This window comes from Ranitomeya variabilis, chromosome 5, assembly GCF_051348905.1.
Source record: "Ranitomeya variabilis isolate aRanVar5 chromosome 5, aRanVar5.hap1, whole genome shotgun sequence".
Taxonomy (NCBI): Eukaryota; Metazoa; Chordata; class Amphibia; order Anura; family Dendrobatidae; genus Ranitomeya; species Ranitomeya variabilis.
In genome coordinates this window covers 271,504,432-271,525,933 of record NC_135236.1, presented here as the reverse complement: position 1 = coordinate 271,525,933, position 21,502 = coordinate 271,504,432, and the positions used below count along the sequence as shown (strand labels likewise).

Sequence of the window (21,502 nt, the reverse complement as noted above, 5' to 3'; positions counted from 1 at the left end):
AATTTATCTCTGGATAGGCTGCCTTTTATGCCTTCTTCCAGATCGTTTAACCATACTAACATGGATCTTGCTGTACATGTAGCCGATATTGCCATCTTAAATGCCCCTGTACATGATTCCCAAGATCTTTTTAGAAGGGAATCTGCTTTACGATCTAGGGGGTCCTGTAAGGTACTTGAGTCCTCTACAGGTAACAAGGATCGTTTTGATGTGGACGCTACGGCCGCATCCACCTTTGGGGCTTTTGCCCATGTAGACAGATCATCATCAAAGGGATAATGTCTTTTGGATGTTGAAGGAAGACCTTTTTGTCCTTGTTTGTCCCATTCCTTTTTGACTAACTGATTAATCACAGGAAATGTTCGTCTCTTTCTTTCGGATAGACCTGCGAACATAATGTCCTGGGGGGGTTTGGGATCTCTAGTGTCCGTAAGACCCATGGTCCCTCGAACTGACCTGACAAGATTGTCAATACTTTCAGTTGGAAAACATGCATCTTGTTCTCCTTCTGAGGAATGGGACTCTTTGGGAGAAATCTGAGCCTCTATCATCAATATCTGAGGAATGATCTGATCTCGGTGAGTCATATTTCTTATTGGATTTTATTCCCGTAACGCTACCTGAACCCTTTAAGGCCTGCAATTCTCCCTAATGATTATTATTATTATAGCGCCATTTTTTCCATGGCGCTTTACATGTGAGGAGGGGTATACATAATAAAAACAAGTACAATAATCAGATTAGTCAGATATCCTGTGTTCTTATAGAGGACTCTTCTTGTAGGGTATTTTCAATGCACATATGACACATCCTTTTGGGGTAGCTGTCCGGAAGGAGCTGGGAACACAGGGAACATTGTTTATGCTTAGACTTTCCGGCTCTTTTTGCCTAGGGTATATAGAAGAAAAAGGGGCCATCAGCTTAATAGGTGGGAATAACACTCACCCAGTGAAGCTTCTGTCAATATGGTACCGGTTGTGGAAGAGAGGGCACAGGCTGTGATGTGGACCAGGGTCCAGATCCTTTGTCTTTTACACTCTTTGTTGAGGACCTGCTCTGTTTAGAGCATCCACTGCTACTTTTGTGGCTGCTGTGTACTGTGATTGCTGTATCCTCCAGGGGAAGTACAGTGGCGTTTTCTGGAGATGCCATCTTGCACACCGGTGGCCTTCCCGCTGGTGTTTTATGCTGAAACGCCAGAACTGACCTCTCTTTTTTTTTTTTCTTCTCCCGGAAATACTCAGTACTTCTGGGTCACGGCCGCACTGTGCGCACCTGCGCGGCATCACCGCTTGTATGCAGGGGCAACCTCTACTCCCTGGTACCTTCCGAAAGTTAGTCGGTCACTTCCGGGGAGAACGCATTTGGGGACTCTGCGAGCGCCGGCAAAACACACCGTGGCTGCGCGCATCCATGTTACCTCCTCCAGTATGTGCAGCCCCGGACAGGCATCGATCCCTCCAGCCATGCCGCGCTCTCTCCTTGAGCCAGGGCGACTCCCCGGATCGTGGCCTCATGGTGTCCTGTCAGCTGAGGGGGGAGCTGACATCAGGAATCTCCCAACGCTGCTTCTGGTGCTCGAGCCCCTGCCGTTCCAACAGCAACCGCACAAGCGGCATACAGCCCATGTATCCTCTTCTCTCCACAGGTTCCCTAGGAACAGGAAACCAACTGTGTGAGCGAGGGGGACAGCCCCTTTTATCTCCCCATAGGGTTTCCTGTTCCTAGGGGCGGATCCCCTCTCTTGGTGGGTGCTGTCGTGGCGAAGAGAAAAGATAAATACCCAACGTTTCGGCCGCACTGGCCTTTATCAAGGTTTATCTGGGTGAAACAGTGCACATACGAACATATTAACCATATGTACAATAATGTAGACATGATTAGAGAGTACCAACCATAATCTGCATTTACAAGTTGAACGTGATATATACTAAATGAAATATCATATAACAAGCGGTAAGTATTAAGGTCACCAAAAAGCCCTAGGTATAAGGCAAGTAAAGCTTACAGTAGTAATACTGAGTATTCAGGACTCAAATAGTGGTCCAAGAGTCACTGTAGAGAAAAAGGGACATGGATCACCGTGTATACAGGTAATAAGTACCGGTTAAAGGACAAAGGGAACATACAATGCAAAAGACAGGAGGGAGAAAGCTGGAGGCAGTGGACAGAGGAAAACAAGAAGAGACATAATGATTGGTAATCTCTGATCATTTCTGTACATTATTGTATTTATGGTTAATCTACTATATAATTGTCTAAGGGGTACTTCCGTCTGTCCATCTGTCTGTAAAAGTTATTTGTTCGCTGATTGGTCTCGGCAGCTGCCTGTCATGGCTGCCGCGACCAATCAGCGACGCGCAGTCTGGAAGAAAATGGCCGCTCCTTACTCCCCGCACTCCCAGCCCAACACCCGCATACACCCCTCTGGTCTGCCCCCACACAGGGTTAATGGCAGTGGTAACGGACCGCGTTAAGCCGCGGTGTAATGCAGTCCGTTACCGCTGCTATTTACCCTGTGTGACCAACTTTTTACTATTCATGCTGCCTATGCAGCATGAATAGTAAAACGATCTAATGTTAAAAATAATAAAAAAAATAAAAAATCGTTATATACTCACCAGGCCTTTCCCGCTCGCGACGCTCCGCTGTCCGCTCCATGCTGCGATCTCGCGAGATGATGACGTTGCGGTCCCGCGAGACCGCTACGTCATCATCTCGCGAGACCGCAATGCACTCTTGGGAACGGAGCGCACCAGCAGCGTCGGTAACCGCTTCGCCGGAAGGTGAGTATATAACTCTTTTTTATTTTAGTTCTTTTTTTTAATAGGGATATGATGCCCTTTTTAACCTGTGTCATACGTGGATGGGCAATATACTACATAGCTGGGCAATATACTACATGGGCTGTGCAATATACTACATGGCTCTGTGCTGTATACTACGTCACTGGGCAATATACTATGTGTGTTGTGAATTCCGTTCTCGGGCTCCCTCCTGTGGTCATGAGTGGTACTGTGTGAGTTTGTTCTTGGGCTCCCTCTGGTGGCCTTTAGCGATATGGCTGGTCTGTGGCTGGGCTCAGCTGCTTCATTTCCTGCTATGCTGTTCCTATTTAACTCACCTCGACCTTCACTTGTTGCCTGCTGTCGTTGTACTCAGTCCAGATTTTGATCTCTCCTGGACCTCCCTTGTGACCTGTCTCCTGCTGGAGAAGCTAAGTCTTGCTTGTTCATTTTGCTCATTATTTCCTTGAAAACGTTTCTCAGTATATGATGAGTTCAGTCCAGCTTGCTTTTATGTGATTTTTTGCTTGCTGGTTAGTTCTGGGGTGCAGAGTGCGCCCCTTACATCGTGAGTCGGTGTGGGGGTTCTTGTATTCTCTGCGTGGTTAGTTTTTGAACTGACCGCATAGATTCCTAGCTATCTTCTGTTTATCTAGTGTAAGCGGGCCTCATTTGCTAAACCTGTTTCATTTCTACGTTTGTATTTTCCCCTTAACTCACCGTTATTATTTGTGGGGGGCTGTCTAAAACTTTGGGGTTATTTCTCTGAGGCAAGTGAGGTCTTTGCTTTCTCTCTAGGGGTAGCCAGTTTCTCAGGCTGTGATGAGGCGTCTAGGTTTTCAGGTAACGCTCCACGGCTGCCTTTAGTGTGTGTGGATAGGATCAGGATTGCGGTCAGTATAGCTTCCACATCCCCAGAACTTGTCCTTATACTCTGGTTAATATGTCAGGTCAGTTTTGTGATCCTACCACCGGATCATAACATATGTGGCTCTGCTGTATGCTACGTCACTGGGCAATATACAATGTAACTGGGCAATATACTACGTCACTGGGCAATATACTACGTGGCTGGGCAATATACTACGTGGCTGGGCAATATACTACGTGGCTGGGCAATATACTACGTCGCTGGGCAATATACTCTGGTTAATATGTCAGGTCAGTTTTGTGATCCTACCACCGGATCATAACAGTACAGCAGGCCACAAAGTGTTAATGCATCGCAGAAGAGGGAGAAGAGCAGTCCTGAGGTCATTTTTTTTTTTTTTTCCTCTGCAGTGTGTCTAGCCTCTCTCCTCCCCTTAATCTCTGGGTGGTTCTGAATTCAGCTGCAGATATGGACATTCAGAGTCTGTCTTCTAGTGTGGATCATCTCACTGCAAGGGTACAAGGTATTCAGGATTATGTAGTTCGCAGTCCTATGTCAGAGCCTAAAATACCAATTCCTGAGCTGTTCTCCGGAGACAGATCTAGGTTTTTGAACTTTAAGAATAATTGCAAGTTATTCCTTTCTCTGAGACCTCGCTCCTCTGGTGACTCTGTTCAGCAAGTTAAAATTGTTATTTCTTTGTTGTGTGGTGACCCTCAAGATTGGGCATTCTCTCTGGCGCAAGGAGATCCTGCATTGCTAAATGTGGATGCGTTTTTTCTGGCGCTTGGATTGCTTTATGAGGAACCTAATTTAGTAGACCAGGCAGAAAAGATTTTGCTGGCTCTCTCTCAGGGTCAGGATGAAGCAGAGGTTTACTGTCAGAAGTTTAGGAAGTGGTCTGTGCTCACTCAATGGAATGAGTGCGCCCTGGCAGCGATTTTCAGAAAGGGTCTTTCTGAAGCCCTTAAGGATGTTATGGTGGGGTTCCCCACGCCTGCGGGTCTGAATGAGTCAATGTCTTTGGCCATTCAGATTGATCGGCGTTTGCGGGAGCACAAACCTGTGCACCATCTGGCGGTATTTTCTGAGCAGAAACCTGAGCCTATGCAATTTGACAGGATTCTGACCAGAATTGAACGGCAAAATCACAGACGTCAGAATGGGTTGTGCTTTTACTGTGGTGATTCTGCTCATGTTATCTCAGAGTGTTCTAAGCGCACAAAGAGGTTCGCCAAGTCTGTCACCATTGGTACTGTACAATCTAAATTCATTTTGTCTGTTACTTTGATTTGCTCTCTGTCATCCTACTCAGTTATGGCTTTTGTGGATTCAGGTGCTGCCCTGAATTTGATGGATTTGTCATTTGCCAGGCGCTGTGGTTTTATCTTGGAGCCTTTACAATTCCCTATCCCACTAAAGGGAATTGATGCTACGCCATTGGCCAAGAATAAACCTCAGTACTGGACTCAAGTGACCATGTGCATGACTCCTGCACATCAGGAGGTGATTCGCTTTCTTGTGCTACATAATTTGCATGATGTTGTTGTGTTTGGTCTGCCATGGCTGCAGGTTCATAATCCAGTCCTGGATTGGAAAGCAATGTCTGTGTCAAGTTGGGGTTGCCAGGGGATTCATGGCGATGCTCCTTTGGTGTCAATTGCTTCTTCTACTCCTTCTGAAGTCCCTGAATTTTTGTCGGACTACCAGGATGTATTTGATGAGCCCAAATCCAGTGCCCTACCTCCTCATAGGGATTGTGATTGTGCTATAAATTTGATTCCTGGTAGTAAGTTCCCTAAGGGACGACTTTTTAATTTATCTGTACCAGAACATGCCGCTATGCGGAGTTATATAAAGGAGTCTTTGGAGAAAGGGCATATTCGTCCATCCTCGTCCCCTTTGGGTGCGGGGTTCTTTTTTGTGGCCAAGAAGGATGGTTCTCTGAGACCCTGTATAGATTATCGCCTTCTAAATAACATCACTGTCAAATTTCAGTATCCCTTGCCACTGTTGTCCGATCTGTTTGCTCGGATTAGGGGGGCCAGTTGGTTCACCAAGATAGATCTTCGAGGAGCGTATAATCTTGTGCGCATAAAGCAGGGCGATGAATGGAAAACAGCATTTAATACGCCCGAAGGCCATTTTGAGTACTTGGTGATGCCTTTTGGGCTTTCTAATGCCCCCTCTGTGTTTCAGTCCTTCATGCACGACATCTTCCGAGAGTATCTGGATAAATTTATGATTGTGTACCTGGATGATATTTTGGTCTTTTCTGATGATTGGGAATCTCATGTGAAGCAGGTCAGGATGGTATTTCAGGTCCTGCGTGCCAATGCCTTGTTTGTGAAGGGCTCTAAATGTCTCTTCGGAGTCCAGAAGGTTTCCTTTTTGGGCTTTATTTTTTCTCCTTCTACTATTGAGATAGATCCAGTCAAGGTCCAGGCTATTTATGACTGGACTCAACCTACATCTGTGAAGAGTCTTCAGAAGTTCTTGGGTTTTGCTAATTTTTACCGTCGCTTCATCACTAATTTTTCTAGTGTGGTTAAGCCTTTGACGGATTTGACCAAGAAGGGTTCTGATGTGACGAATTGGTCTCCTGCGGCCGTGGAGGCCTTTCAGAAGCTGAAACGTCGGTTTTCTTCGGCTCCTGTCTTGCGCCAGCCGGATGTTTCTCTTCCCTTTCAGGTCGAGGTTGATGCTTCTGAGATTGGAGCAGGGGATGTCTTGTCGCAGAAAAGCTCTGATGGCTCTGTGATGAGACCATGTGCTTTCTTTTCAAGAAAGTTTTCGCCTGCCGAGCGGAATTATGATGTTGGTATTCGAGAGTTGTTGGCAATGAACTGGGCATTTGAGGAGTGGCGACATTGGCTTGAGGGAGCCAAGCATCGTGTGGTGGTCTTGACAGATCACAAGAATTTGACTTATCTCGAGTCTGCCAAACGGTTAAATCCTAGACAGGCTCGATGGTCGCTGTTTTTCTCTCGTTTTGATTTCGTGGTTTCATATCTTCCGGGTTCGAAAAACGTGAAGGCTGATGCCCTTTCTAGGAGTTTTGTACCTGACTCCCCGGAAGTTTCTGAACCGGCTGGTGTCCTCAGAGAGGGGGTGATTTTGTCTGCTATCTCTCCTGATCTGCGATGGGTGCTGCAGGAGTTTCAGGCCAATAGACCTGACCGTTGTCCACCAGAGAGACTGTTTGTCCCGGACAGATGGACCAGTAGAGTTATTTCCGAGGTTCATTTTTCGGTGTTGGCGGGTCATCCTGGAATTTTTGGTACCAGGGATTTGGTGGCGAGGTCCTTTTGGTGGCCTTCCTTGTCACGGGATGTGCGTACCTTTGTGCAGTCCTGTGGGATTTGTGCTCGGGCCAAGCCTTGCTGTTCTCGTGCCAGTGGATTGCTTTTGCCTTTGCCTGTCCCGAAGAGGCCTTGGACGCATATTTAAAAAGACCAAAAGCAAGTACCAATGGAATCCTAGACTACAAAACCAAACCAAAACACAAGGATTCCTAAAATATAACTTTTAATACATAAAGTTAAAATTCACAAAGTTCTAAAAATGGAGGACAACACAATGAAAATATGAAGATATATAGGGGAACTAACTACCCCTATCAAATGCCCTATTCCTGTCCACTACCTATTTGCGGAGGTAGACGCCCTAAGTTTCTGCGGTTGGCGCCTCCGCTCCACGACGACTGGCCCTATTGGCCCTACAAATACCCTATGGTTCCTACACAGTAGTGTCACAAATACAGAGAGACCCAAAACCAAAAGTATTATAAAAAATTAGCAAAAATAGTTTGCATAAATAATGAGAAAAAAATTAGAAAAAAAACAAACCAAGCAAAAAAAAAACAAAAATAGTTTTATAGCCTACAGGCTGGAGACCCTCAATAGGGTGTTCATATACAGTATATTAATTTATGGGGTATAAAAAAGGGAAAGTATCATTATCCCCTTTAAACAAGGCAGCTAAATTAGGAAGAGCCACTCAAGTCAGTCTGATACTATAATAGACTTATCCCACTAAATTCATAAAGTGGAAACCCCAAATGTCACATACCCAGTTACAATGGCCTATTGATTTATCCAAAAAGAAAAATATTATAAAAAATTAGCAAAAAACTGTATGAAAAAACACAATAGAAAAAAAATAAATAAAAAAATAATAAAAATCAAATTCAACAAAAAAACTAAGAAATAGTTTAGTAACCAACAGCCTGGATGCCCTTGATAGGGTACTAAGACAGAATATACCTTTTGTTTGGGTGGCAGACAGAAAGGGAAAATCCTAATGTCCCATTTATGCCCAAATCTCAGTTATGGGGGACCACTCAAATAACAGTAATGTCAATATATACTTCTCACACAGTGGTGAAATCAGCAAAAACTAGATGAAAAAGAAGCCCACCATAATACACTGGCTCATTACTATTTAAAATAGAATCATTACAAAGAGTAGAAAACCCCAGAGTATAATGAAAAAATCTTGTCCCAAGGAGATGTATAAAGTGCAACATATAGTCATTTAGATGGCCATATCATATGCAGTTCAAGCCGTTCATCACGCCACATGAAGCGCCTTCACACACAGAAAAGAAATGAGGATGTGGCCCATCTGATTCATCGACGTCCTTCAATAATGCTGTAGGTATGAGTTCAACAGTCATTCAGATAGCCATGTCATATGCAGCTCAAATAGTCATACAAGCGCTGTGGATACCGATCAAAAAAGTCATTTAGATATCCATATCCTGTGCAGCTAAAGTAGTCATTTAAGCCATATCAGGCGCTTTACTCATCTGATTCGTCGGAGTCCTTCAACAACACTGCGGATATCAGTCCAGCCACCGACCACCGACAGACATCTCCATAAAGTAGTCATTAGGCCATATCAAGCGCTTTTACTCATCTGAATCATAAGAGTCCTTCAGCAGCACTGCAGATATCAGTCCAGCCACCAACGAAACATCTCCATACGGGATAACATCCCTTACAATACCCAACGCGTTCCCCCCCCCGTGGGAAAACCGGAGGTTCATCAGGGGGTAATGACCGTCCAAACGATGCATAGATGGTGAAGGACTCCGACGAATCAGATGAGTAAAGCGCCTGACATGGCTTAAATGACTACTTTAGCTGCACAGGATATGGATATCTAAATGACTTTTTTGATCGGTATCCACAGCGCTTGTATGACTATTTGAGCTGCATATGACATGGCTATCTGAATGACTGTTGAACTCATACCTACAGCATTATTGAAGGACGTCGATGAATCAGATGGGCCACATCCTCATTTCTTTTCTGTGTGTGAAGGCGCTTCATGTGGCGTGATGAACGGCTTGAACTGCATATGATATGGCAATCTAAATGACTATATGTTGCACTTTATACATCTCCTTGGGACAAGATTTTTTCATTATACTCTGGGGTTTTAAACTCTTTGTAATGATTCTATTTTAAATAGTAATGAGCCAGTGTATTATGGTGGGCTTCTTTTTCATCTAGTTTTTGCTGATTTCACCACTGTGTGAGAAGTATATATTGACATTACTGTTATTTGAGTGGTCCCCCATAACTGAGATTTGGGCATAAATGGGACATTAGGATTTTCCCTTTCTGTCTGCCACCCAAACAAAAGGTATATTCTGTCTTAGTACCCTATCAAGGGCATCCAGGCTGTTGGTTACTAAACTATTTCTTAGTTTTTTTGTTGAATTTGTTTTTTATTATTTTTATTTATTTTATTTTTTTCTATTGTGTTTTTTCATACAGTTTTTTGCTAATTTTTTATAATATTTTTCTTTTTGGATAAATCAATAGGCCATTGTAACTGGGTATGTGACATTTGGGGTTTCCACTTTATGAATTTAGTGGGATAAGTCTATTACACTGGTCAACAGCATTTTTGGTGCCAAAGATATTTCATCGAATTTAGGGTATTTTTGGGGTGCTGATTCTGAATATGTCATCAGTTTTGCCAGATTGGCTCAAGTTTTTGAGATTTTTGGTATCTTATTTATAGCACTTGTTGGTAAATGCGACGCATCATCTCATTAATTTCTTTGGATTAGTACTTGAACTGAGCAGTTCTCAATATAGTTTTGTGTTAATTAGTGTTCTAAAAGTTTGTTCATAGCTTGATTTTTGCACTAACTTTATGTTGTTGTCTGTTTTCCAGTGAAAAGCATGAACTCATCAAGAAGAAGTTGTCTTAACGATCCAGACTCATTCTGTTACATTTGTGGTGAATACACACTGCCAAAACATAGAAGAAACATAACAGACTTCGTAAAAAAAGTGTATTTTGCCTATTTTGGGGTTATGCTTGGGGACCAAGACAAGTTTTGGGCACCACACATAGTGTGCAAAGCATGTATCGAATTATTACGAAAATGGAGCAAAGGACAAAGAAAAAGCTTCAAATTTGGTGTTCCAATGGTGTGGAGAGAGCCAAAAAATCATCATGATGACCGTTATTTATGGTAAACACAGGTACAGGCACATCTTCACAATGAGGGACAGGCCTTCTTGCAGATTCCATGTTACTCCCATTTTCGTTTCTTATGCTTATTGAATCCTTGCACTTGCACTGCACAGAAATAACAGTCATCATGAGGATTTTTTGGCTCTCTCCACACCATTGGAACACCAAATTTGAAGCTTTTTCTTTGTCCTTTGCTCCATTTTCGTAATAATTCGATACATGCTTTGCACACTATGTGTGGTGCCCAAAACTTGTCTTGGTCCCCAAGCATAACCCCAAAATAGGCAAAATACACTTTTTTTACGAAGTCTGTTATGTTTCTTCTATGTTTTGGCAGTGTGTATTCACCACAAATGTAACAGAATGAGTCTGGATCGTTAAGACAACTTCTTCTTGATGAGTTCATGCTTTTCACTGGAAAACAGACAACAACATAAAGTTAGTGCAAAAATCAAGCTATGAACAAACTTTTAGAACACTAATTAACACAAAACTATATTGAGAACTGCTCAGTTCAAGTACTAATCCAAAGAAATTAATGAGATGATGCGTCGCATTTACCAACAAGTGCTATAAATAAGATACCAAAAATCTCAAAAACTTGAGCCAATCTGGCAAAACTAATAGCATATTCAGAATCAGCACCCCAAAAATACCCCAAATTCATTAAAATATTTTGGACACCAGAAAAAAAAAATTTTTTTGTTGACCTGTGTTATAGTATCAGACTGACTTGAGTGGCTCTTCCTAATTTAGCTGCCTTGTTTAAAGGGGATAATGATACTTTCCCTTTTTTATACCCCATAAATTAATATACTGTATATGAACACCCTATTGAGGGTCTCCAGCCTGTAGGCTATAAAACTATTTTTGTTTTTTTTTGCTTGGTTTGTTTTTTCTAATTTTTTTCTCATTATTTATACAAACTATATTTGCTAATTTTTTATAATACTTTTGGTTTTGGGTCTCTCTGTATTTGTGACACTACTGTGTAGGAACCATAGGGTATTTGTAGGGCCAATAGGGCCAGTCGTCGTGGAGCGGGGGCGCCAACCGCAGAAACTTAGGGCGTCTACCTCCGCAAATAGGTAGTGGACAGGAATAGGGCATTTGATAGGGGTAGTTAGTTCCCCTATATATCTTCATATTTTCATTGTGTTGTCCTCCATTTTTAGAACTTTGTGAATTTTAACTTTATGTATTAAAAGTTATATTTTAGGAATCCTTGTGTTTTGGTTTGGTTTTGGACGCATATTTCCATGGATTTTATTTCGGATCTTCCTGTCTCTCAGAGGATGTCTGTCATCTGGGTGGTTTGTGATCGTTTTTCTAAAATGGTCCATTTGGTGCCCTTGCCTAAGCTGCCTTCCTCCTCCGATTTGGTGCCACTGTTTTTTCAGAATGTGGCTCGTTTGCATGGTATTCCGGAGAACATTGTGTCTGACAGAGGATCCCAGTTTGTGTCCAGATTTTGGCGGTCCTTTTGTGCTAAGATGGGCATTGAATTGTCTTTTTCGTCGGCCTTCCATCCTCAGACGAATGGCAAAACCGAACGAACTAATCAGACCTTAGAAACTTATTTGAGATGTTTTATTTCTGCTGATCAGGATGATTGGGTGACCTTTTGGCCACTGGCTGAGTTCGCCCTCAATAATCGGGCTAGTTCTGCTACTTTGGTTTCACCTTTCTTTTGCAATTCTGGTTTTCATCCTCGTTTTTCCTCGGGTCAGGTTGAGCCCTCTGACTGTCCTGGGGTGGATTCTGTGGTGGATAGGTTGCAGCAGATTTGGAACCACGTGGTGGACAATTTGACGTTGTCACAAGAGAAGGCTCAGCGCTTTGCTAACCACCGTCGCTATGTGGGTCCCCGACTTTGTGTGGGGGGATTTGGTATGGTTGTCTTCTCGTTATGTCCTGATGAAGGTTTCCTCTCCTAAGTTCAAGCCTCGTTTCATCGGTCCTTATAAGATTTTGGAAATCCTCAACCCTGTGTCATTTCGTTTGGACCTCCCAAAATTGTTTGCCATTCATAATGTGTTCCATAGGTCATTGTTGCGGAGATATGTGGTGCCTGTGGTCCCTTCTGTTGATCCTCCTGCTCCGGTCTTGGTTGAGGGGGAGTTGGAGTATGTGGTGGAGAAGATCTTGGATTCTCGTATTTCGAGACGGAAGCTTCAGTACTTAGTTAAATGGAAGGGCTATGGTCAGGAGGATAATTCTTGGGTTGTCGCCTCTGATGTCCATGCGGCCGATTTGGTTCGTGCCTTTCATTCGGCTTGTCCTGATTGGCCTGGGAGCTCTGGTGAGGGTTCGGTGACCCCTCCTCAAGGGGGGGGGTACTGTTGTGAATTCCGTTCTTGGGCTCCCTCCTGTGGTCATGAGTGGCAGTGTGTGAGTTTGTTCTTGGGCTCCCTCTGGTGGCCTTTAGCGATATGGCTGGTCTGTGGCTGGGCTCAGCTGCTTCATTTCCTGCTATGCTGTTCCTATTTAACTCACCTCGACCTTCACTTGTTGCCTGCTGTCGTTGTACTCAGTCCAGATTTTGATCTCTCCTGGACCTCCCTTGTGACCTGCCTCCTGCTGGAGAAGCTAAGTCTTGCTTGTTCATTTTGCTCATTATTTCCTTGAAAACGTTTCTCAGTATATGATGAGTTCAGTCCAGCTTGCTTTAATGTGATTTTTCGCTTGCTGGTTAGTTCTGGGGTGCAGAGTGGGCCCCTTACATCGTGAGTCGGTGTGGGGGTTCTTGTATTCTCTGCGTGGTTAGTTTTTGATAGTTTTTGTACTGACCGCATAGATTCCTAGCTATCTTCTGTTTATCTAGTGTAAGCGGGCCTCATTTGCTAAACCTGTTTCATTTCTACATTTGTATTTTCCCCTTAATTCACCGTTATTATTTGTGGGGGGCTGTCTAAAACTTTGGGGTTATTTCTCTGAGGCAAGTGAGGTCTTTGCTTTCTCTCTAGGGGTAGCCAGTTTCTCAGGCTGTGATGAGGCGTCTAGGTTTTTAGGTAACGCTCCACGGCTGCCTTTAGTGTGTGTGGATAGGATCAGGATTGCGGTCAGTATAGCTTCCACATCCCCAGAACTTGTCCTTATACTCTGGTTAATATGTCAGGTCAGTTTTGTGATCCTACCACCGGATCATAACATATATGGCTCTGCTGTATGCTACGTCACTGGGCAATATACAATGTAACTGGGCAATATACTACGTGGCTGGGCAATATACTACGTGGCTGGGCAATATACTACGTGGCTGGGCAATATACTACGTGGCTGGGCAATATACTACGTGGACATGCCTATTCTAGAATACCCGATGCGTTAGAATCGGGCAACCATCTAGTATGTTCATATGTGCACTATTTCACAGATAAACTTTGATGAAGGCCAGTCCGGCCGAAACGTTAGGTATTTATCTATTCCATTGGTTGGAGTCTACTAAACATCAATTGACCAATCAACATTTCTTGCACTTTTTCAGCACTCTTATATTAATATAATAATCCTTGTGTAGCATTATGCCCGGTGCCCCTGCATGATGTCCCATTCTGCCACCATACGGAGACACCGGCTTACTCACTGCCCCGGCCCTTGGCACTATCCCCAGCATGCTCCTTTTCCTGCCTCCTTCCTCCTCTGTGCACGCAGCACTGTGCCACGGCAGCATGCACACTCCCCTGTTCTTAAAGGTGTAGTGCGGCACATGGTAAATGCTCCCAGCAGGGAGACATCTTGTATATAAGGCATCCTCCACTACTGGCAGGTGCCTGAGCAACCCCTATAGTTCTGTTAGGTGGTTGGTGGTAACTGTATGTTGCCAGGTCTTCCTTCCCTAGTCGGTTAGTGCCCCGTTTCCCATGTTCCCGCTAGCCTGCCATAGTTAGCCCTTGTTTCCTGTGACCGCTTGGCAGTACCTGTCTGCCATCCTGGGAGCTTAATACCCAGGCCAGCATTGTGAACTTATCCCTGTGGCTGCCCTGTCTGCCCAGGGAGAACCTGTCACAGTGGCCGTCCTATGTGAACTTGTCCCGTGAGGCAGTCCTGCTTTGTCTGACTATCTGAAGTGACGTCTCTGTACCTTTGGGGTCAGCGGCTAATGTCGGACAGCTCCCTGGAGTGGTACCTGGCAGCTACCTGCTGCAAAAGTCTGTCCTCACCACTAGAAGCTCCAGCTAACACTTACGGTAGGTAGCTGTTGTGAATTTGCATTTTGCTCCCTCTAGTGGTCATTAGTGATTTTACTCTGGAGCTTCTGTCTTCTCCTATATGCTCACCTGGGCCATTAGTTCAGGGGCGTTGCTATATAAGCTCTCTGAACCTTCAGTTCAATGCCTGGCATCGTTGAAATCAGAGCTAATCTGTTGTGCTCTTGTGTACTGATCCTGGTTCCTGCTTGTTAAAGCTAAGTCTCTTCCTTGCTTTTTGCTTTTGTTTTGTATTTTTGTCCGCTTGTTCTAATCTGTATCCTGACCTTTGCTGGAAGCTCTAGGGGGCTGGTGTTCTCCCCCCGGACCGTTAGACGGTTCGGGGGTTCTTGAATCTCCAGCGTGGATTTTTATAGGGTTTTTGTTGACCAAATAAGTTATCTTGCTTTATTCTGCTATTAGTAAGCTGGCCTCTCTTTGCTGAACCTCGTTCATTTCTGTGTTTGTCATTTCCTCTTACCTCACCGTTATTATTTGTGGGGGGCTTGTATCTTGCTTTGGGGTCCCTTTCTCTGGAGGCAAGAGAGGTCTTTGTTTTCTTCTCCTAGGGGTAGTTAGATTCTCCGGCTGGCGCGAGTCATCTAGCGATCACCGTAGGCATGATCCCCGGCTACTTCTAGTGTTGGCGTTAGGAGTAGATATTTGGTCAACCCAGTTACCACTACCCTATGAGCTGGATTTTTGTATCTCGCAGACTTACACGTACCTCTGAGACCCTGTCCACTGGGGTCATAACAGGTAGCTGCTTAGTCACACCCCTCCAGTGTAAGTCTGGTCTGTCTGGTCTGTGGCACAGTCAGTAGTGCGCCGATACAGTTACATTCTGCGGCAGAGCAGGGAGAATGGATCTCACTGTTCTGCCGCCTGGCTGCTATGGAGCCCCTGAGCTAGCGGGGGACCCCGATGCCAGCTGTGGGCCCTCCGCCCGTCATCGCAAGGTTGGCTGTACCGGCATTTAGCTGATACAGCTGATCGCATTGATGAGAGGAGCGCTGTGCTCCTTCTCCCATCATACCCCTCTCAGCATCTGATGTCACCGACGCAGACACTGACAGGGGCGCGATTACGTCACTAACCGGCGCCCACTGTCAGGAGATGAGCGGGAGCTCAGAGCTGTGGAGGAAGCAAGAGGAAGAGAGGTATTTATTTATTTTTTATGGGGGCTGCCTTACACTACAGGGTCTGCCTGTGTGGGGGGGGTGTGCTGCCTTATACTACAGGGTCTGCCTTTAGGGGTGCTGCCTTATACTACAGGGTCTGCCTATGGGGGTGCTGCCTTATACTACAGAGTCTGCTTGTGGGGGTGCTGCCTTATACTACATGGTCTGCCTATGGGGGGTCCTGTCTTATACTACAGGGTCAGCCTATGGGGTTTTGTCTTATACTACAGGGTCTGCCTATGGGGGTGCTGCCTTATACTACAGGGTCTGCCTATGGGGTGCTGCCTTATACTACAGGGTCTGCCTGTGGGGTGCTGCCTTACACTACAGGGTCTGCCTGTGGGGTGCTGCCTCATACTACAGGGTCTGCCTATAGGGGTGCTTCCTTATACTACAGGGTCTGCCTATGGGGTGCTGCCTTATATTACAGGGTCTGCCTATGGGGATGCTGTCATACTACTGGGTCTGCCTGTGGGGTGCTGCCTTATAATACAGGGTCTGCCTATAGGGGGCTGCCTTACACTACAGGGTCTGCCTGTGTGGGGGGGTGTGCTGCCTTATACTACAGGGTCTGCCTTTAGGGGTGCTGCCTTATACTACAGGGTCTGCCTATGGGGGTGCTGCCTTATACTACAGAGTCTGCTTGTGGGGGTGCTGCCTTATACTACATGGTCTGCCTATGGGGTGTCCTGTCTTATACTACAGGGTCAGCCTATGGGGTTTTGTCTTATACTACAGGGTCTGTCTATGGGGGTGCTGCCTTATACTACAGGGTCTGCCTATGGGGTGCTGCCTTATACTACAGGGTCTGCCTATGGGGTGCTGCCTTATACTACGGGGTCTGCCTATGGGGTGCTGCCTTATACTACGGGGTCTGCCTATGGGGTGCTGCCTTATACTACGGGGTCTGCCTATGGGGTGCTGCCTTATACTACGGGGTCTGCCTATGGGGTGCTGCCTTATACTACAGGGTCTGCCTATGGGGTGCTGCCTTACACTACATGGTCTGTATATGGGGGGTGCTGTCTTATACTACAGGGTCTGCTTGTGGGGTGCTGCCTTATACTACAGGGTCTGCCTGTGGGGTGCTGCCTTACACTACAGGGTCTGCCTGTGGGGTGCTGCCTCATACTACAGGGTCTGCCTATAGGGGTGCTTCCTTATACTACAGGGTCTGCCTATGGGGTGCTGCCTTATATTACAGGGTCTGCCTATGGGGATGCTGTCATACTACTGGGTCTGCCTGTGGGGTGCTGCCTTATAATACAGGGTCTGCCTATAGGGGGCTGCCTTATACTACAGGGTCAGCCTATGGGGGTGCTGCGCCTATGGGGGATGCATTATACAATATAGTTTGCCTATGGGGCTGCCTTGTGCTATAGAGTCTGCCTATGGGGGGTGCATTATACAATATATAGTAGGCCTATGGGGAGTGCTTTATACTATATGGAGGCTTATGGGGAGTGCATTATATTATTTGGAGGCTTATGGGGAATGCATGAAACTATATGGAGGCTTATGGGGAGTGCATTATACTATATGGAGGCTTATGGGGAGTGCATTATACTACATTTAAGACTAGCTGGTGCATTATACTATATGGAGGTTATCTAGGGGGGCATCAGACAGTGTGGGGATTACAGTGAAGGGGCCATCATGCAGTGTTGGAGCCATCAAACAGTTTGGAGGCTACTAAGGGGTCAGTATACTGTGTGGGTGGTACTATACAGTGAGGGGGGCATTATACTGTGTATAAGAGAGCGGTACAGGGGACGGACTCGGGACATTATTAAATGTAAAGTGGGCACTTATTATTATAGGGGAACTCAGGTTACTGTGACTATCAAAGGGGCACAAAGGGCATTATTACTTTCTAGGGGGCAAAATATGGGCACTGTTTTCTAGGGCACTTGCACCTGGCATTACTATATTATTGAGGGTTACTTTAGAATTTAGAGGGCACAGAGAACCACACAGCAGGTGCAGTAATAGGGTCACATACGGCAGCAGCAGCTCAGTATTGGGTATCAGGTGCAGTAATAAGGACACGTACGGCAGCAGCGGCTCAGTATTGGGGTATCAGGTGCAGTAATAGGGACACATATGGCAGCCGCTGCTCAGTATTGGGGTATCAGGTGCAGTAATAGGGACACATACGGCAGCAGCGGCTCAGTATTGGGGTATCAGGTGCAGTAATAGGGACACATACGGCAACAGCGGCTCAGTATTGGGGTATCAGGGGCAGTAATAGGGTCACATGCGGCAGCAGAGGCTCAGTATTGGGGTATCAGGGGCAGTAATAGGGACACATATGGCAGCAGCGGCTCAGTATTAGGGTATCGGGCAGTAATAGGGACACATGGCAGCAGCGGCTCAGTATTGGGGTATGAGGTGCAGTAATAGGGACACATACGGCAGCAGCGGCTCAGTATTGGGGTATCAGGTGCAGTAATAGGGACACATATGGCAGCAGAGGCTCAGTATTGGGGTATCAGGGGCAGTAATAGGGACACATATGGCAGCAGCGGCTCAGTATTAGGGTATCGGGCAGTAATAGGGACACATGGCAGCAGCGGCTCAGTATTGGGGTATCAGGTGCAGTAATAGGGACACATACGGCAGCAGCGGCTCAGTATTGGGGTATCAGGTGCAGTAATAGGGACACATATGGCAGCAGAGGCTCAGTATTGGGGTATCAGCAGGATGAGCAGTCTGAGAAAATTGGGAATAGATGGTGATGGCTTGAATATGAGAAGTGAAATGTGTCTTTGTTGTATTCTCTGCAGGCGAGTTCTCGCTGGAAGAAGTGGTCATGTCGGTATGGGCCAGATGGAAAACACGGGAAAAATGAACGATTCCTTCAGAAAGAACGTCAGCGGTAAGTCATTATCTGTAACTGTGCTGTCTATGTTCTGTAGGACTGGTATCTACCACTGACCATATGACGGTAATATCCATGTTGGTCTTTGTATAGAGATTATCTTCAGTAACAGCGCGGTCATCTGCTGACCAAAATCCTAGCTACGCCTCTGGGCACAGTGGATCCACGAATCAGGTGCGCCACCTAGTAATAGTAACCTTGCCAGTCTTTATATGTACTTGTAGTGATTGGTGGACATCATGAAGTCAGTAGGTGAAACAAATAAAAGCGCACCAGTGATACAAATAAAACTGTGGCATGGGTTATCCAGCTATAGTATAATTAGGACACTGCTGTGGTTTCTCTGTATGAAAAACACTTTCTGTAATTTCTCCCTAGACACAATTGTAATAAATAAAATATAATGCATCATTTTAGTAAGTCACATACGTTTTGTACTGGCTCGATTCCACCTCCTCATAGATGCAAATAAGCATAGGCCACAAAATCAGATAATCAAAAATTATCAGCTATTAAAGGGATTGTCCAGCCTGGGACAAAGTCTCTGGAGACACTCTAGGTGACTGTAGACTGCTGAATCGTGACAGTGTGCACATTGTCATTTTCCAGTGTGAGTGACGGTGTGATCTGACTACTTGGGGGTCAGGTATAGACTCGTCCGAGTACAATACACGTGAACTGAGAGAAGTTCTACAATCACACCACCGCTCGCACCGGGGAATCCTGACTGTGCGCACACTGTACAATTAGACTGTCTGCAGTCACATTCAGAGACTGCAGACTTTTGTCCCAAGCCTGGACAACTCTGCAGAGCAATTCCACCATACTATGACCTAGTGACATCCACCATCTCCGGAGGACATCATATTACCTGGACGGTGAGCACACAGCACCAGTGGAGTAGAAATCTGTGAAGCGCAGTCCTCTGGCCGCCATAATGTCAAGATTAGGAGTATGGGAAGTAGGGTGTCCATAACACCCCAGGTCACCATAGCCAAGGTCATCCGCGAAGATCAGGATGAAATTGGGGGGATCAGACGTGGCAGCATGACACAGAAGACATATGAGGATGATGAAGGGGGTCATGGTGAACTAAGCAGTTTGGGGTCCTCGTCTTCCTCAGAACCTGCTGTCATAAAACGTTCATTATGGAGATAATAACACTTTCTTCAGGGCTTGTATCTCCTGACCACTTGGGAAATGGTGACAGTAATGCAGCCTTATAGAGGGAGGACAGACATCTAATGCATTACCAGCAGGGAGCAGGAAGAACTGTCCCAGAGCAATAACTGTAGCTACAGGCGGGTGTATATGGGGAAGCAGTGTGTCGCTACAGAGCCACGTGACGGAAGGGAAACAAGGAAGTCAAAAAAGCACATACAGGTAACACTGCTGCAGGTAGGGGGCAGCATTACAACAGCACATGCGGGTTATACAGAAGCCTGCAACACCACGTGAAAGTTCACCAGGGAGCAGCCATGCATGCCGGGAACTGTAGTCTTTCTTCATCCGGCCGTCTCCTCGTTATTCTTCTGTAGTCTTTGGTTCTCCGTCCCTGTGTGAGGCGTGAGCAGCCGGCTTCCTCCTACTGAGCAGTGCACGGACGGTCATCAGCGGAGTGTGCGCTGCAGTTGTGACCCTCCCCCTCAGAGAGCAGATAGTAAAGGCTGAGCACAGGCGATCAATGTGTGCAATTATATGAGCAGCAGTAAAATGTGGAGCAATGAGAGGAGCGGCCATAACTGCACAGCGAGCACAACTCTGTGCTGGGCAGACATACCCTGTACACCGGAGCACAGCTCCATAGCAGAGCATAGGGTCTGCACACTCCGGCCTTCTACCCCACAGCTCAGGCTCTGTTCACATTTGTACAGGGCGCCCGCTGCACATAAACGCTTGACAGAGCTGTAGTCGGATGTACATGGCGGCATAGCCATGGAAGACGTGGTTATAAAAAAAAGATATAGTTTAAAGCCGGTTTATCAGGTTGCCGTTGTGTATTTTGGTCCCCAAAAAAGTGTGAAAGATATTTACATTATACACCATTATTCTCAGTGAGAAATATTGAAACATATAGCGCTACATCTCATTATGTATAAAATCCGTTCATTTTTCTGTGTAAATTTTCCAGTAAGAGCTAGCTGAGAAAAGGGTAAAAACAAAATACAGGTATACGGCGAAATTCGGACAGATATTGCTTGACATTTGGCACATGCCTATGCAGCGCCCCAGAGTCCTGGTCGTTGCAGTGCTGTGGCTCCGCCACTAAGGGGAGCTATGGTGCGTCTGATGGCACTGAAGGAGTTCATCTGATCAGGTATCACAGACACCAATACATTTCACAGTCGGGCCTCCGGGGGGAGCTAAGGGTTCTATTCACTAGGCCACTCCCCACCATAGTGGGTAAACTGGGGGTCAGGCAGGAAGTTAGATCAGAAAGCTGACTGGGTTGGAACCAGGCAACACCTTGTGGCAGAGGGTGTTGTGGGGGAAGATACAGTAGGGTCTCTGTCAGGGGTGGGATCCTGACAGAGGCTTGGCAACTTGAACGAACGTAACGGGACCGTGCCTGCTCAGCATAGCGGCGGTGCCCAAGGAAGGACTAGAAGCGAGATAGATTGTGCTGAGTGAGAAACGAGATCACGCAAAAGGAGAAATACCAGTAGGGGTCGTGCTGTAAGACCGAGGCAACATCCTACTGAGGCGCACTACCGGTGGCCGGAACGCCGAGGGAGTATTATAACATTCAGCTTCAAGCAATACTTCAAACAGCGGCAGGACAGTCATTCTAAGGCGGGCTGTCTCACTTAAATCACCTATGCAGTCTTGGGGGGCAACTTGTGGAGAGGGGCGACTCTAGGGTCCCGGAAGAGCTCCGAGCGTACCCGTCAAACGGGTGCTGTCCCAACCAGAACACCAGGGAGGGACGGAGGATTAGCAGAACATCATCTAATCGAGTTGTGAGGGAACTTAAGAAACAGACACAACAGTTGTGGGGACTTTCCGTAAGCACAGCAGGGAAGGACCACAACACATAGCGCTAGAAGGAAGGCACCGATTTCCACCTGTGAAGAGAACTCTGGAGGTGCCATTGG

At 46.0% G+C, this 21,502-nt stretch overlaps 1 protein-coding gene across 2 annotated transcripts in view; it reads right to left on the bottom strand.

Annotated features, from left to right (window-relative positions):
• The window catches only part of LOC143775774 (arylsulfatase A-like), a 169,355-nt gene extending 149,414 nt beyond the window's left edge, over positions 1–19,941 (bottom strand). For both annotated transcript variants that reach the window (XR_013215704.1, XM_077264307.1), the window contains exon 1: positions 19,279–19,941. Coding sequence is in view for 1 of the 2 variants with exons in the window: in XM_077264307.1 (XP_077120422.1) it covers positions 19,279–19,493 (215 nt within the window). In the remaining variant the exon portion in view is untranslated. The remainder of the gene's footprint in view (positions 1–19,278) is intronic.
• Between the last annotated feature and the right edge of the window lie 1,561 nt (positions 19,942–21,502).